Source organism: Plectropomus leopardus, chromosome 10, assembly GCF_008729295.1.
Source record: "Plectropomus leopardus isolate mb chromosome 10, YSFRI_Pleo_2.0, whole genome shotgun sequence".
Lineage (NCBI taxonomy): Eukaryota > Metazoa > Chordata > Actinopteri > Perciformes > Serranidae > Plectropomus > Plectropomus leopardus.
Window position 1 is genome coordinate 13,515,499 of NC_056472.1, and position 15,921 is coordinate 13,531,419.

Sequence of the window (15,921 nt, forward strand, 5' to 3'; positions counted from 1 at the left end):
TTTGCACAAGTAGATGAGGCAGATCCATTTAGAGAATTTTATTTATTTCTTTTTTACTGAGTGGGTGTCGAATCACCCTGTGACATTTCTCCAGCGGCTGTGGTCGTGACTCCATTTTACTCCTCCGCCATGGTAATGACAGTTGTTGTGTCTAAAATAACACCGTTTCTGCATTTCTTAAATGTCATGTCATCACAGTATACTGTAAGTGTGTTCTGTCACTCTGAGCCCACATTTTTCTTCACTTTTGATTTTCACGTCCTATTTACATCCTTCTAGTACATCTGTTGCCATGCAGTCTAGCAGTGTAACATGCATGGTGAACAATATCCTTACATATAACACTTACATAATATTTGATGTCATCAATTTAAACTTTATTTACTGACATGCTCACAGTGAACCTGCATGAGTGGCTGCTGTGATCATTAAATGTTATATCCACAAGATCTGATGCTAATATCTCATCCTACAAAGGATGCATGACATCTTGTGCTATGGTAATGCACGTTAAAGCACTGTTATTTTCAACACTCTTTTGTCACCCTGTGTCCTGTATTTTGGTGCCATGCTACTCATCCACCGGGCCTCATCGTTGTACCATCTCAGTGCCATGCCCATCGTTTACCACTAACAAAGATCCCCACCTCCATGTCCAGAGTGGCTGCCTCATTAGATAGACCTCGCCCGTCCTCAGCAGAGCCTCAAGGCTCTCCAGTATTACAGAGACTCAAAGCCAAGGTAGGTAAATGGTGGAGCAGCACTGTAGCTGCAGGAGTTCCCCAAAGAACATCAAAACATTTGTATTATAGTTTATATAAATATGACTTGTTTTTCAGTGTAGTCAACCTAAACTTGTTTCACCTTGTATTAAAATAAACCACAGTCTCACTGGCCTAAAGAGCTACTACTTGTCTCTGATGTTTGTTTCCCAACAGGACGGTGGGTCATGGAGCCCTGAAAAGAGGTCCTCTGTGCCGCGGCACGCCCCCATTCTGAGTCGCCGCCCATACCATGACCATGAAGAGAGCTCCACTTCCATCACCAGCTCCGGTTCCACGGCTCCTCGCAGACCCACATGTAGGCTGCAGCCCCTCTAATCAACTTAATTCACAAAGTACCAGCTTTTAGTCGGTATTTGATTAACCAATATCAAGCTCTATCAGCCTTCAGTATGAGACACAACAAATTGATTCTACCAATATGAGAGTAAATACTGAACCAATGCTGATAACTGATTATTGAGTTTTTGAATTTGACCAAAGAGATTATTAACCTTGCCCTGTTTGCTTGCTATTTTCTGCTCATAAAGCTTCTGTAATTCAGTGGGTTTCATTTATCTAGCTTTCTGAAAAGCTAACACATTCCTGTCGTCAAATATATGAACAGTGTGTACTCACACAAAACCACGCGTATGCCTTTTCTCACACATAAACTTGTATTTATTAAGAAAGAATCTGCAGTGAGAATGTGTGCACCTCACACTTACTTCAGACCAGACATACAAGCCATTTTAGCTGAGACAGCTGTGGGTGTTTTGATAAAGAGATTGAATTGAAATTGAAAAAAAGCTAACTTTGTTTACTCATTGTGTTATCGTAGATAAGAGAGGCTTCTGTATATTGTAAATCAAAGGCACATTAATGAACTTAATATTAAAATTTATTTGTGATGAATTACATAATTCATTTTTATTAACGTAGAGCTATCGTCTCCCTGTTCATGATTGTTTATTTTGTCTGTAACTGTGAAGCTCTTTGTAAAGTCAGTTCAATAATGAATCAGTCTGAACTTTATTAACAATGATGATTGAGATTTTGCCATGCTGAAGAATTGCAGAAGCGTGATGAATTAGTGGTTCGGGCGCTAAAAAAAAGCCACAGCCATGTGCAATGACAGCTGTTGTAGTGCTGGTGAAAAACCTTGGCGATGTGAGATTGTCAGTGAAATTGCAATTTCTTTGTGTTTTTCTAATTGACAAGGCTAATGAGTGGTGGAGCGGGTTGATATGCAAACAGATATTTAAGGGCGTTACTTCATCCATTTATAGCTAACTGCGGTAGTGGAAATGAGGCTCATGAATGTGCAACCAGCTCCACAGTAACAGAAACCATCAAACAGAATTAGGCATATATGTGGCTTTATAAATCTGATGAAAACAATCCGTATGCACATTTCTGTCTTTGCACGTACACATAGTTTTGTTTGCTCAGGCTACTCTGAGCATCTGGCACATGGAGTTTTATGTATTTTTTTTTATCATTGTATGTAGGTATCTACTAGTAGTAGTAGTAGCAGTATGTCTACGTGTTTTAGATGTTCTATTTAAAGCTTGCCTTCAGCACAGATTCAGGTGTTGAATTTGGAAATGGACATCCAGAAAGCCTTGTGCTACCTTTTTTCTTTTTCTTCTCCCCTCATCACCCCCCCTGTACTAAATGTAAATCTTTTCCTCTTTTGCCTCCTGTAGCGTTTCGTCCAGAGATGAGGGCAGAGCACAGGACAGGACGAGCCCCTAGCATGACAGGTAGATGGAATTCTTCATAATTCTGTCAATATGGTGCCTGTATTTGATTATATTAAATAATACAAATTTAACTTAATTGACCAGTAACCCCATGTATAAGGATACAAGATTTTAATAGGACTATATTGTAATTGTCCTGTTAGACTATTCCAAGTCTTTGTTTCAGGTTTCCATTACAGATTACTTTTGAAATGTCGATGAAACACAATTGCGAGATGACTGCATTTCCACTGAGTGATGTTATGCAACTTTTCTCTCACAATGTTATGTGACTTCCTCTCTCGCAATAACATTCCAAAAAGACTGGCGATGGATGTTCAAAACATCAGCAGGTTTATTCCTATCGTCTTCACCGCACTAGCTGTTATTATTTCCAGTCGAAGGCGGCATAGGCATGTTATGCAAGCGATATTGTAAAGTCCCTTACATGGGAGTGGCCACATATAAGGGGTTTCTTGGAAGTGATAGTCCACGATTTCAGAGAGAAATTGTGGATTCAAAACTTCCAGATGATCCACTCAACTTTTAAAGGATTATCTGATGCAATAACACCTCTTGTAACACCTGCTGCTTCATGTTAGAGGGAGCCAGTTCCCAGCGACAAGCACATAGCCATAACATCATGTGACTTATAAAAGTGAAAAAAGTGTTTCCATTGCAGTTTTGCAAAACATGGCTTGTTAGAATTGCCTGAAATACCACCTCATGCGAGCATAACATTTTTTTTGTGACAAATAGGAGTTTTTCAAACTTGACCTCTTTTCATTAGGCATATTTTATGTTTGCAATTTCAATTTGCGCAATTCGAGAGTTAATGGAAACCTGCCTAGTGTAATGAAATACTGTATATCTGGTGGTCTGAAAAATTACTTTTAAAAACTTAAATCTCAGCATCTAATGATGAATGACTCTTTCAAACTAACCAACAACCCTATCCGCTTTCAGCCCCACAGACATATAGTGACCATGGCAGTGCTGCACTACATATCTTTCTGACAGTTAAAAAAGTATGTTATTTATAATACGGCGCCTCTTCGCTTTCATCCTTATATTGCTCCCCACCAGCTACCGAAACAGTGAGGTCCCGTTCAGCTCGCAGTGGCCACTCTACCCCCCGCACCCCTGGCTCCACAGCCATCACCCCAGGAACCCCTCCCAGTTACTCATCGTCGTCAAGAACCCCTGGAACCCCACGCTCCCTTAGCCTGATTTCCCAGGAGAGGAAGGTGGCCGTGGTCCGCACCCCACCCAAGTCACCTGCAACTACACCCAAGCAGCTCCGCATCATCAACCAGCCACTGCCTGACTTCAAGAACATCAAGTCCAAGATTGGCTCCACAGAGAATATCAAGTATCAGCCCAAAGGAGGACAGGTGATGCTCTTCTCCCTCACTTTCCCCCAAAAACCTGTAGCTTCTGTCTTACTACTTGTCTCTTTCATTCATGTCTTCACTGTTGCTCTCCTATTTCTAATGGTTTTGTGTGTTTTTGTTTTCCCTACCTGTCTCTGTTTTACTTCTGATCTCAGAGATGATTGTTGTCAAGAAGCCTTTTTGTTAGTACATTTAACAAAGAGAAAAAAACTATATCAGTCCCCTTTCTGTCTATATAAGATGTAGACATCATCTGCATACAAAGAAACTTTGTGATTACCTACCAGACTATACCCTAGATCCTATCCTTGAACCTTGAAGCATCCCCAAAGGGTTAAGTACCAGAACAAGAAATGGAGTCAGGCAACAACATGGTCATGCTCCTATACGTAAGGAAAAATTAGTAAACGATTTATCATTGGTTTGCACCAAGTCCAGCGGTTAATGTCCTGGTATGAATTGTATTGTAAAATGTGTTTTTGTCTAACATCTTCCAGCTTTTTCTTCTTCCTTGATATATGTATCTCCCATGCCCCCTCTCTCCTACCTCTCCACACTCATTGTCTTTTTTTAGTGTCTTAGCAACCTCTTAGTCATTCAATCATGCTGACTCACCAGTGCAAAAAGACGATGAATTTCGAAAGAATGGTTTGTTGTGAAAGATGAAATTTAAATTTTGCAAACCATTTATTCAACAGAATTTGCATTGATTAGAACTGAGAGTAAGTAGGTAAAAAAATTGAATTTTCCACATTATTTTCAAAACCCAGTATGCATAAAATGCTGGCGCAACAGAGAAAATACTGTTTCCCCAGGGCTTAGAAAGCCACTTTAAGTTTATTGTTTGGATTCACCAGTCATTATAGTTGACTCAGACAAGTGCTCAGTTATAAAACTGTAGGCAGCTGAATAATAACTGAGTTCACACTCGGGTTGGGCGATATGTAAAAATTTTTCAATTGGCCATTGTCAACCCAGCAACTGAAGATTGCCAGTATATTCATGCAGGTGATGGTGTGTGTGTGTGTGTGTGTGTGTGTGTGTGTGTGTGTGTTTGTGTTTGTGTTTGTGTTTGTGTACACCCTTAAAGCACACCCTCAAAATAATAAATATAATAACCAAAACCATCTTGTTTCCAATGTTCCAGCAATCACCAAGTCTTGTTAGGTCAAAATAAACCCTAAATTCACAGAGTTAATTTTAAAATCTGTAAAATATGCTGACTTTACACTGTTTTCCTGCTGTCTCTCTCTGCTTGTTGAGCAGCATGTCTCACTCATTCTGCTAAGGGAGACAACTGAATTTGTAAAATAAAATGAAAGAATTAAAAAAAAAAAAAAAAAAAAAAAAACCCCCAAAAAATAAAAAAAAAAACCAGCGATGTACTCAGCCAGTTGCCTATTGCCAATTTATTTGTCCTATAGCCCAGCTCCAGTTCACACATATTTAGAGCTGGGGTAGAAATTAAGAGAGCCAAGTGTGTTGCAGTAACTTGTGAACCAAAGCAGGACTAAAAGATGATTAAATATCAGACTCAGATTTGTCAAATGGCAAGACGGATTGTAGAGAGCTGTCCATATTACTCTGGCTATGAAAAGTAAGCAGTTGTTTAAGATTACGTTAACCCCAGGCAGATATAGTATGTCATGGTTCTGTTGTTTCAAGGTTGGTATAGACTTTATCTGTCCTGCAATGCTAGAAAAACTGCAGTTTTAACATCATTCAGATAAACACTCTTGCTGTGTTGCTATACCTGGATCAATAATGCGTAGGATTAAAGCTAAAGGGGAGATTTCCTTTTTTTTTTCTTTATAATGATTGTACCATTATTTTTACGTTGACAAGATCTCAAGTAATAATGAGACCTCTTTGAAGTCAGATATGTACTTGTGACTTACCCCTAAATTTTACAATTCTACGGCCCCAAATTTCAATAAACAGAAAGTGACCTGCCTTTGACATCTCACGGAGCGTCGGAGCTGTGAGTGGTAATCGTCCCTTAAGTTTTTCCCTCAGCTGTGTGAAGGGAGGACAGCACTTCAGCTTACATAAATCTGCATTTCAAATCGTGTTTTTTTCTTGCTGCACAGAATCTGCAGTAGCAGGGTGTTTGGGAGTTGATACCCTACAGTCTGACAAATACGGTGTTCCAGTCTGAAACACAAAGTCAGCGCTGCAACCGGAAGAATAGTGAGGAAAACAGCAGTGTGTCTGTAGCCATCAGCTCTTACAAGCCTCCACTGATGACCTGATTAGGAGTCTAAGCGTTTGGCTGACATCTTTATGACTTGCAAGTTCTCTGTGCAGCCAAGCACAAAATAGGGAGGGATCATTTTCCAAACGCCTGCCTGTCATCTGCAGGAAAAATGGCCTGAGTGGAGTTTCTGCGCATGTTTGCATGTGTGTTTATGAGTGCAAGCATGCATGCTGGGTCCTTATCAGTGACTGTGCTATGTTAAGGCTGGCAGTATTGTCCATATGCAATGTCTTTTGGAAGGGAGGTATCTTGAGAGTTTAAAAAAAAAAAGCGTCAGGCTGTGCACAGTAAAATCTGACAATTTGATCTAACTTAAAAGAATACTGGAAACCGATTGCCTTGGTAAAGGAAAGTAAATATAGCTATTAATCATAAAATGTGTTAACTTAGTACCGAATTGTTAAGCTACCTCAAAATTTAGCGGTATTTACTTAATTTTGTGAAGTTGCTACCACTTAAAAATGACAAGTGGAGTTACCTTGTTCTTTCAAAGTGTTAGCAACTTCAGTAAATCAAGTTAGTCTTATTTAACTTGATCCTCACAAAGAGGATTAGCCAAAGATGAAGTTAGATCTGTGATTTCTATTTTGTTAACATGTTACAGAATACAAATAGTTTGCAACCATTAGAGTAAAGATGTATAGCACAGTAAACTTGGTGTACTGAAGTTGCCAACACTTAGAAAGATGGATTTAATTAATCTTGTCATGTGTAAGTTGCAACCACTTCACAAAATTAAGTAAATACAACTAAATGTTAAGGCAACTTAACTCAATTAGCCAGGTAAGTTAGGTAAGATAAGATAAGGAAACATGGATTGAGACAAATAGTTCTAATTACTGAAATTTTTCAAGACAATCCGTTTCCTATGTTTTTAAAGTAAACTCTACCAGTCAGATTTACAGTGTAGAGGGGGTGACGGCTCCCCTCAAGGAACTTTTATTCTTTGCTTTTACTGTGGGTGATTTGTTTTTTTGGAGTGTCATGCAGCCAGAAGTTGTCACAAGATGCAAAGTGAGCATGCATGAGAGGTTGCCTTGACAGCATAGGAAGACCAGGGTTTACCAGCAAGTGCCACATTAGAGGACATGTGAGATGTAGTCGTGTGTGAAAACGGTTAGCCAATGCTTTCGGGGAGAATTTGGGCCCTATGTTTGTTGAAGGTTAGCTCCTGATTAGATACACAAAGCAACTTATGAAATGACTTCTTATGTCATAACCTCAGCTGAAATTCTGCACAGTTATCCCAACCCTGTATAGACATCAATGTCTTTACCCACAGTCCTACAGTGCATGTGTGTGTGTCACCCCTGGGTGGCAGTAGGTGTCTCCTGCCAGACACAAAACAGTGATGGCAGCTTTTGTGTAAACACAGGGGTGACTGTCTGGGCACAACGATTGTCCTGATTCGCCCTGCTTCTCTTTGGCCACAAGCTGTCTGACACAAAGTTAAAACTGCACTGCGTCTCAGGGCAATGACTCTATAGTCCATTCATAAGATGGCTTGAGGTGTTTTAAAGCATATGTATGAATGTTTTATGAGATTCAGAAAGAGGTGACTAGACAAAACTAAATGCTGCTATTTGTGTCTCATATGTGGATTTAACAAAAGCACATCAGAGAGGGATAAATAATGACTTAATGTAATTTGTAAATCACAAATTGAAATACAACAAAAAAGTGTGTGTAGTGAAATGTGAATTAAAAAGCCACCTCTGAAGGTCATCCTTAACTTTCTGCACACACAGAACATTTGACTTAATGTGGAAACTTATTTCGAACATGTAAGAGAAATGATCATACAGACAGAATAAATATTATTTAGAGACAATTTGAAGCATAAAGCAGAAGAAGTGTCTAACATTTGATAACTTTGTTTTCATATTCAAAAGGAGGTGAGAAGAAGAAACTTATTAAAACCTACCCCTTCTCCATAAGTCACTGATTTATAACTAACCAGCTTCCTTATTGATCTAAACCTATACTTACATTCATTTATCTAAACTTTTCTTAATATGTGTATTACCTTTTGTCTTCGTCACACAAAAATATAAAGTCATTATTGATATAATATCCTTATCAATGATATGAATCCTTTTTTTTAAATATACAATTTAATCAAAAATATAAGTTCATTGCTTATAAATGAATCGTTATTAAAATACAAATTTATTACTTACATGTTTATCTTAATTATATTGACTGGTTGTCTTTTGTATATTAGTATATTATTATATATAATATATAATGTATACATATGTTGTATATAACATACATGCATGCATTGTACACTACACATATATCATATATAATATTCAATACATACCTGCAATACAATACCCAACATATATACAAACATAAAAATGTCTGATTATGCATCTAAAATACAATGAAAAATAAATAATTTGAAATAAATAAGCTAGTTCTACTAGGGTCCTCTTCCCAACCAACTTGCCTGCCTCGTTTCCCCCCTGTGACCGAAATATTCCTAAACTATCTATCTGCTATCTTCATGCAGTAAGATCCCATTTCCGCAATGTCATAACCAAGAGATGCACTCATGTTTAATTCAGGTTCTTGGTATTCTGGTGGGTGCTGATTGGCCTTTATTAGTTACAAGATGCTTGAACCCTCTCCTGCCATAGTGGACCGTCAACATTTTAGCAACCCATAAAAAGCAAACAACAGTTATCACATAACAGCAATATAATCCTCTCCTGATCTTTAGTGGTTCTTAGCAGCTTTTTCTAATTTCCAAGCAGCCGTAGTGAGCCTCCCTTAGCCCATGTCAGGCCTCTGCTCCGCACTGACCTGTCTAACGATTCCCCTCGTAGAGGCACAAGGACCAAAATATGCCAACAGAGGGCAAACACAGGGCCTCTTGGATCTGGAAGTCAGTGCTGCGCCTCATCTCCGTTACTCTGTGCCTGTCAACGGGACACAGTGTGACCTGGACCCAAGACCTGCTGGTACACCTCAGCACTGTTCATTATGGCACCATGTGTTTTATAGAGCCTGGATAAGAGTGTGCCACTGAAATAACTGAAAACCTTTACAGTGTTTAATTTTAATCAATTAATACAGTTAATACATTTGAGAGACTGTTCTTGATTGATTCAATTTGCATTTTAATGAGGCATTAATAAAGTCAAAGTAAAATCATTTAATTTACTAATTAATAATTCAGTTAACTTTTTTCTTTTACACAATTAATTGATATTTGAATTTTAAATTATTAATGACGTCCAACCTGCAGAGAAGCAGCAGGAGCGATTTGGACAGCTGTTGTAGGAAGGAGTCATGTGCAGGTTAAACTTTTTTAGGTGCCACATCTTTAAATTCAGAGGGGTCGATCTTTAGAGTCCCTATTTTGAAAAATGAAAAATACATTTTCCTAGTTTTGTTCCTGTGCCTCTGTGTTAGTTGATCATTTAACTGTTATGTCAAATACATGTGAAAAAATCTAATTATTTTTTTCTTTTCTCTTTCTGTAAAATGATTTTAAGTGCTTGATGACTCATTCTGCACTCGGGGCGCACACAAAAGTTCATCCAATCAAATGAGACTTCGGGCCACTAGCTTGTCACACCAATCATATAACACTGCTCTCCACAGTTTGTGGGTGTAGTAGTTAACAAAGCAGTATGGTGAGAGACAGAAAGAGATGTGTGTTTGGATATCAGTGGGCACAACCTTTTTTTTTTAAATTTCCAAAACAATGTTGCTGAGGTCTAATTCAATCATCACTCCCTGTGTGTGTGGAGTCCACTCAGTAGTGGACTTCATTGTACCTTTGTATTGCTCCAAACTGTAAGCTCACCCAATTTTGCGGTCCAATTAAATGGAAAGACTTTATTTACGTTCCTCTTATACTAACTGTATACTTCTCAAATATTCTGTCACTAGAAAATATGTAACAGTAAAGGAACTAAAGATGCTTTATCTTTTGTTTCATAATACTTTAAATAAAGCGCTCATTTAATAGAAAGTGTTAAGCCCGGAAACAAATTGTCAAACGGAATATGATAGACCAACCCATTAGTAAAGTCAATAATGTTATATAAAGGTATGTCACTTTTTTATATTTTCAGACTTTGAGTTTGTGAATGCATCATTGCAATTAAAAATGTATCAAATGCCTTGAAATATTTTTTTAAATTAAATACCTTTTTTAACTGAATGATAACATTTGAACTAATAAAAAGTTTACATTTATTTGAGTGCCACACTCCAGGCTCAGTAGTTTTCCACCTAGGTCATCGTTAAAGGACTACACCAAGTTTCTGGCCCATTTATTAACTTAACCATGATGGGAACATCATAATAAGTTAAATGACAGATTGTCTGTTTCACTGACTCACGGGGCACTAAAGTTGGTGAGAAAATTTGACTTTGAAGAAACTCTTATTGTAAACAGGACAACATTAAAAGACACAGTGTACCCCAACTAATGTAAAGGGTTTTTTTCCTTTTCAGGACATCTTTTAAAATTTCTATCAAAACTCAAATCAGGCTTTTATTCACATGAAACATTGTGTGATACATTGTACCTCAGTACACTCTGTAGACTCCCTTTCCAGTGGTGTTGTGATTAGTATTCATTCCCATCTTCAGTGTAAAGTAAGAGGCCCAAACTGTCTCTGTGTTTCTCCATAGAGTCATATTTTAAACAGGAAGCTGGACTTCAGTCATGCACTGACAAAATGCAGCTCCAAGGATAATCTGAAGCACTCTCCTCGAGGAGGCAATGTATGTACTCTTCTCTTGTGACGAGTTGCTTTCCCTCCTCTCGATCCTTAGATGGAGGAAAAGTGTGAAGATAATTTTGATCCAGTTTGTTCCGATCATAGATTTTTTTTTTACTCCAAGTCCAATTAAGTGATGTGCAACAAGTTGCTTTTTGTCGTGGTGTGCAAACCTATATATAACTAGCTTGATGGTCTAGTATTATAGTACCTTAGTTTGCACTCCTTTTTTCCATCGCTGTTTGAGTGTCACCCCTGAACCTTATAACCTTTTATGTAATTCATTATAAATACTTTGTTTGTGTTTAACCAAAGTCACTTAGCTTAGCTAACAATTACCATACAATTTTATTTTCAAACGGAAGCTCATATTGACGAGGTTGTGAAATTCTTACCAGGCTGTCTTGATGAGGAATCAAATTACAGCAAAAAAAACTGCATGGGACTAGCATAAAAGTGGACATGTCTATAAACGGGAGACTCATGGGTTTCCATAGAACCCATTTTCATTCAGATATCTTGAGGTTAGAGATCAAGGGACCGCTGTAAAATGACCATGCTGTTTTTATACTGCGAAATTTTAGCTTTGGACCTTTATTTAGCACCCAGAAGCTGGCATGACATGGTTGGTACCACTGGATTCCTCAGAGCTTCTAGTTTTATATGATACCAGTATCCATCACTCTAGCTTTAAAACTCAGCCCGGTACAGCCTCTTGAAGACGGGAATATCAGCCAGCGATTAACATGATTAAAAAAAAAAAAGTTTTGTACGGACCTTAACCGCATTGCAATCAACACGTTAATACTGACAGCCCTACTTTAAATTTGAATTCAGTGTGCATCTGTCAGAAGTTTAGTTCAAGAAATGCACAAACAGGTTGAGCATAGAGTTCGACTTTTGACACTAGATGTACAAAACACGTCAAACAGTCATGACAGTTACACATATCACATTTTATTAATCACAAATTATTATCACATTTTATTGATTACATATTAAGATCAGCAAGATGGACTGATGTATAAAACAATTCTGCAGCCTGTTGCATTTAAATGGAGCGAGTCTAACTCACATCTTGGAGGGCAAAAAATAGTATTCTGGGTTTCAAACAAGTGAGGAGTCAGAAGAGATATAGTTAGGTTGTTCTGCTAAGTGTTACCCTGCTGACATTCACATGACCACCCAAAAAAAAAAAAAAAAAACCAGCAACTGGTCTGCCCATTTCTGATTTTATTACTGTGTCATAAAACCCTAAATAACCCATCTGTCTGTCACCGAAGTGACCTCATGGTTACAGACAGCCAGATGACCAAAACCATATGCTGACAAATGTCTGCCAGGCTCAAATGTCATTGAGAGAGTCACTTTATATGCCACCAGCCTCATCTAACAGCTGTGGCTCGACTTCCCATCGAAGGGAGCCTAAATGCAAAGACTTGATACTGACTTGTGACTTGGAAGACACTGATTTGGACCCACCTCTGCTTTTATCAGCTTAAACTGAGGGCAATCTCTATGGCAGTCCTTTATTGGTTGAGTGGACTGCTTAATGTCAGTAATGGTTGATTCTCTGTATTTATCCTCTTACTTAAGACCAGATGGGCTCACTTATTAGAAAATGTGTCACTATGTGGCTCACTCAAGGGAAGGTAATAACAGCAGATAATGTGCTTATTGGGAAATGAATGCATGCTCAACATGCTAAACCACCAACAAACTCTTTTCCTGTTCCTTATTCAGAATTGAAACTTCAACTTCTAGTTTGTCAGAAATATGTCTAGTTCACTTTGCCATAAATAAAGGTAGGAGGAAGTATTTTTTCCGTTACTTCAGAAGTACTAATACCACACATTGAAAACACTCTGTTAATGTAAAAGTCCTGCATTGAAAATGTTACTTAAGTAAGTAAGTATAATCAGGATTTTGTACTTCAGGAATGAAAAGTAAAAGTACCCTGTTCTGAAAAAATATTTTTTAAAAACACCTCAAAAATTAAAAACTGTTTATTTAAAAATTACACCCCAAATGAACTCAAAAATACTCATAGAAAAATGACTTAAATGTTTATTAAAAAACTGCCAACATACTTTTTTTTTTTTTTTTTTTAAAAAAGGAACACCCAAAAAATGTAAAATTGTTCAAAAAAAAGAAAGAAAAGAAAATGACTCAAATATTTGTTTAAATAGATGCCCAAGTACCCAATTTAGAAAAAGACACCCAGAAAACTTGGTAAAAATGTTTACCAAAATATTTGCCAATTAATTTTTTGGTCAGACAACTAATTGAATAATTGACTAATCACTTCAACAGTACTTAGTATAAGCTAGTTTAATTTATAACAAACACCTATTTTATATACTTATATACACTTTTCTCTTTCATGTGAAAAATCTGAATTTGTTAAGTAACTACTAACTAAAGCTTCCAGATAAATATATCAAAGTAAAAAGTACAACATTTCCCTCTAAAAAGTAGTGGAGTAAAAATATCAAGCGAAATGAAAAGAAAAATTCTCTTGTAAAGTACATTTACCTGAATTACAGTACTTGAATAAATATACTTAGTTATGTTCCACCACTGATCGTAAATGCTTACATATTTAAGGTAATGTCTGTACTCTCCATACTTCTGGTTTTATACAGTATATTCTTATACTTGGTATTTCAGTACATCAGATTATTTTAGAGTAGTGTTGGTCTTTAAGTTTATCTCTTCATGGTCTTTCCTCCCCTCTCCTTTAGAACTCTAGTGCTTTTTCCTCAAAATGCGCTAAGTATGTATACATGCAAGTCCTTTTCATACCCGTTGTTGTTCCCATTGCTTTTTCTGAGCTGCTGGGTAAAATGTATTTATGGTTTTTGTTATGCTCTGTACCAGCTCTGCTGTGTCTGCATCTCACTCCTGCTTTCTCTCCTTGCAGTTCTAAACAGCCCTTTACCTTCACAGCACACACATTTATCATCCTCACACCCTTAGCGATTGGTCTTATTCACCGCTTTTATTTTGCATCCACTTGAGTGTGAACGTGGTAAATGCAAAATCATTAAGGGAATTGTGGCAACTTATTCATGTATGTTCATGTGGAGCTGTTGTTTCTCGTGACACAGTGTGATGTGAAGATTTTCTTGAGGTTTGGCATTTTTTTAATGGGCTCAAAGTGTGTTTAAAGACAAACAAAGTACAGCCATATATTGAAGTTTCATGATCACCCACGCCATTGATAGTACCACCTATAAATCCCCTGTGGCTGAAACTTACCAGTTTTGGCTCCAACTGAAAAGCACCGTTCGTTGCAGGGAAGTTATTGTTGTAAAGGATATAAAGTTGATTTCTTGAAGTGGGCAGAGAGTAAAGATGATCCTCTTGAGGAGTCACCAGACGAGTCAAAGCTCAAGCTGGGCAGTGAGATGAATCTCTCTTGTCTGTTAACTTTGAGTCATTGTGTCTACCCAATGTTGTTTGTACAGATCAGGAGGTCAAATACTACTGCCCACATTCCTGTCAAATAGTCTCAGATGTCTAGGACAAGAATTTAAACAGATGATTTAAAATGTAGTGCCATGCCGGAAAGCCCAAGCCTTCTCCCACCTCATTCCTCACCTCCGCCCCTGCAGGTTCTGATCCCCAGTGTTAAGCTGGACTATAGCCATGTTCAGTCTAGGTGTGGGTCCTTGGACAGGCGGGGCTACTCGGCAGGAGGTGGAAACGTGAGTCTTGTGCCGCAAGTCCATTGTCTCAGTGTTCATGTCAGTGTCATTTCTCTGTTGTGTTGTGTTTTTCAATGTTTCATTTTCCTCCCCCACCATGCTTTACAGTTTATAGTTAAGTCACTCACTCATGAAGGCAGCAGTGCTGCTTTTCACCTGACTGCTCCTGAACAACATGACATTTCCCCAAAGTGGTTTGTGTCCTGCGATGAATTTTGATACTAAAGGCTGAAAGTCTCTTCCTGTAGCATCTGATGACATTCAGGACTGTAGCAGCTTTCTGCTTTCGATAATATTAGGGGTAGGCAAAATGACCCTTAAATAATATCACTATATTTTAGGGATGCACAACATTGGATTTTTTGCCAATATTCAATATGCTGATACAGCTCATTTGGCCAATAACCGCTACCGATATCAATAGAGACACTTTTTTTAACCACCCAATGTTAGCGATCATCAAGTCTCTTCTGTAGTGGAATTTACATCATGTTATGTATGCATTTATCGTAATGGCCCACCAGCAGATGGAGACATGAAATACAATGTTTTTTAATGTGTGTAATATTCATCCATTGTGCAAAATAAGAAAAATACTTTAACTTAGGGTCAATCTCTTGTACATGTTCACTTTGCCAATGTTTTTGTAATATTGGCATAAATCAGCATGTTGGTTGATATTTCATTAATATCTGCTGTTACCAATAATGTGCCGATACTTTTGTACATCCCTAGTAGATTTCATAGTATTTTGCGATAATTATATTCCGTATGATATGACAAAGTGCTGAAATTATTTTAATATTAATTTCAAGAACATACAACATAAGTTTATATGTTGGCATAAACTTAACAGTTTGCCAAAAAAAACTAAATAGAAATGATCTCTGTGTTCTTTAGTGTGTAAACAACAAAAGTATCTGAGAGTGAAGTTCAAAGTCTGTATAAAATACAAATAGTACAACAAAATAACATTTGCCACAAATCTGAAGTACACAGCTAAACAATTGCAAATACAAAAAATGTACCCTCAAATCTATATATGTGGATTTAGCTAGATTTACTGTGAGTAGCAAGTCCCTAAAGGGGTCTGAACATGAAGCACAGAGTAATGCTTATTAGCAAAGCACGGTTCAGCAAGTTCATGATAATAAGATAATTAAAATGTCTTTCTTGACTTTACATCACCTCCCCCAGAATAATCTCTTCTCATCAAACCTCTTTTAAATTGTATCTGGTTACTCTGGGTTACTGGGGCAACAAAGGCATGTATCATCTACCTTCCAAGACATTAAAAAAAGTGATGCTA

The 15,921-nt window shown here is 37.5% G+C and overlaps 1 protein-coding gene across 1 annotated transcript in view; it reads left to right on the forward strand.

Moving 5' to 3' along the window:
* Window positions 1-15,921, forward strand: part of map2 (microtubule-associated protein 2) — a 108,463-nt gene that overhangs the window by 86,688 nt on the left and 5,854 nt on the right. Inside the window, exons 16-20 of the mRNA XM_042494738.1 lie at window positions 610-741; window positions 939-1,080; window positions 2,471-2,527; window positions 3,593-3,900; window positions 14,520-14,612. Of these exons, the coding sequence (XP_042350672.1) occupies window positions 610-741; window positions 939-1,080; window positions 2,471-2,527; window positions 3,593-3,900; window positions 14,520-14,612 (732 nt within the window). The remainder of the gene's footprint in view (window positions 1-609; window positions 742-938; window positions 1,081-2,470; window positions 2,528-3,592; window positions 3,901-14,519; window positions 14,613-15,921) is intronic.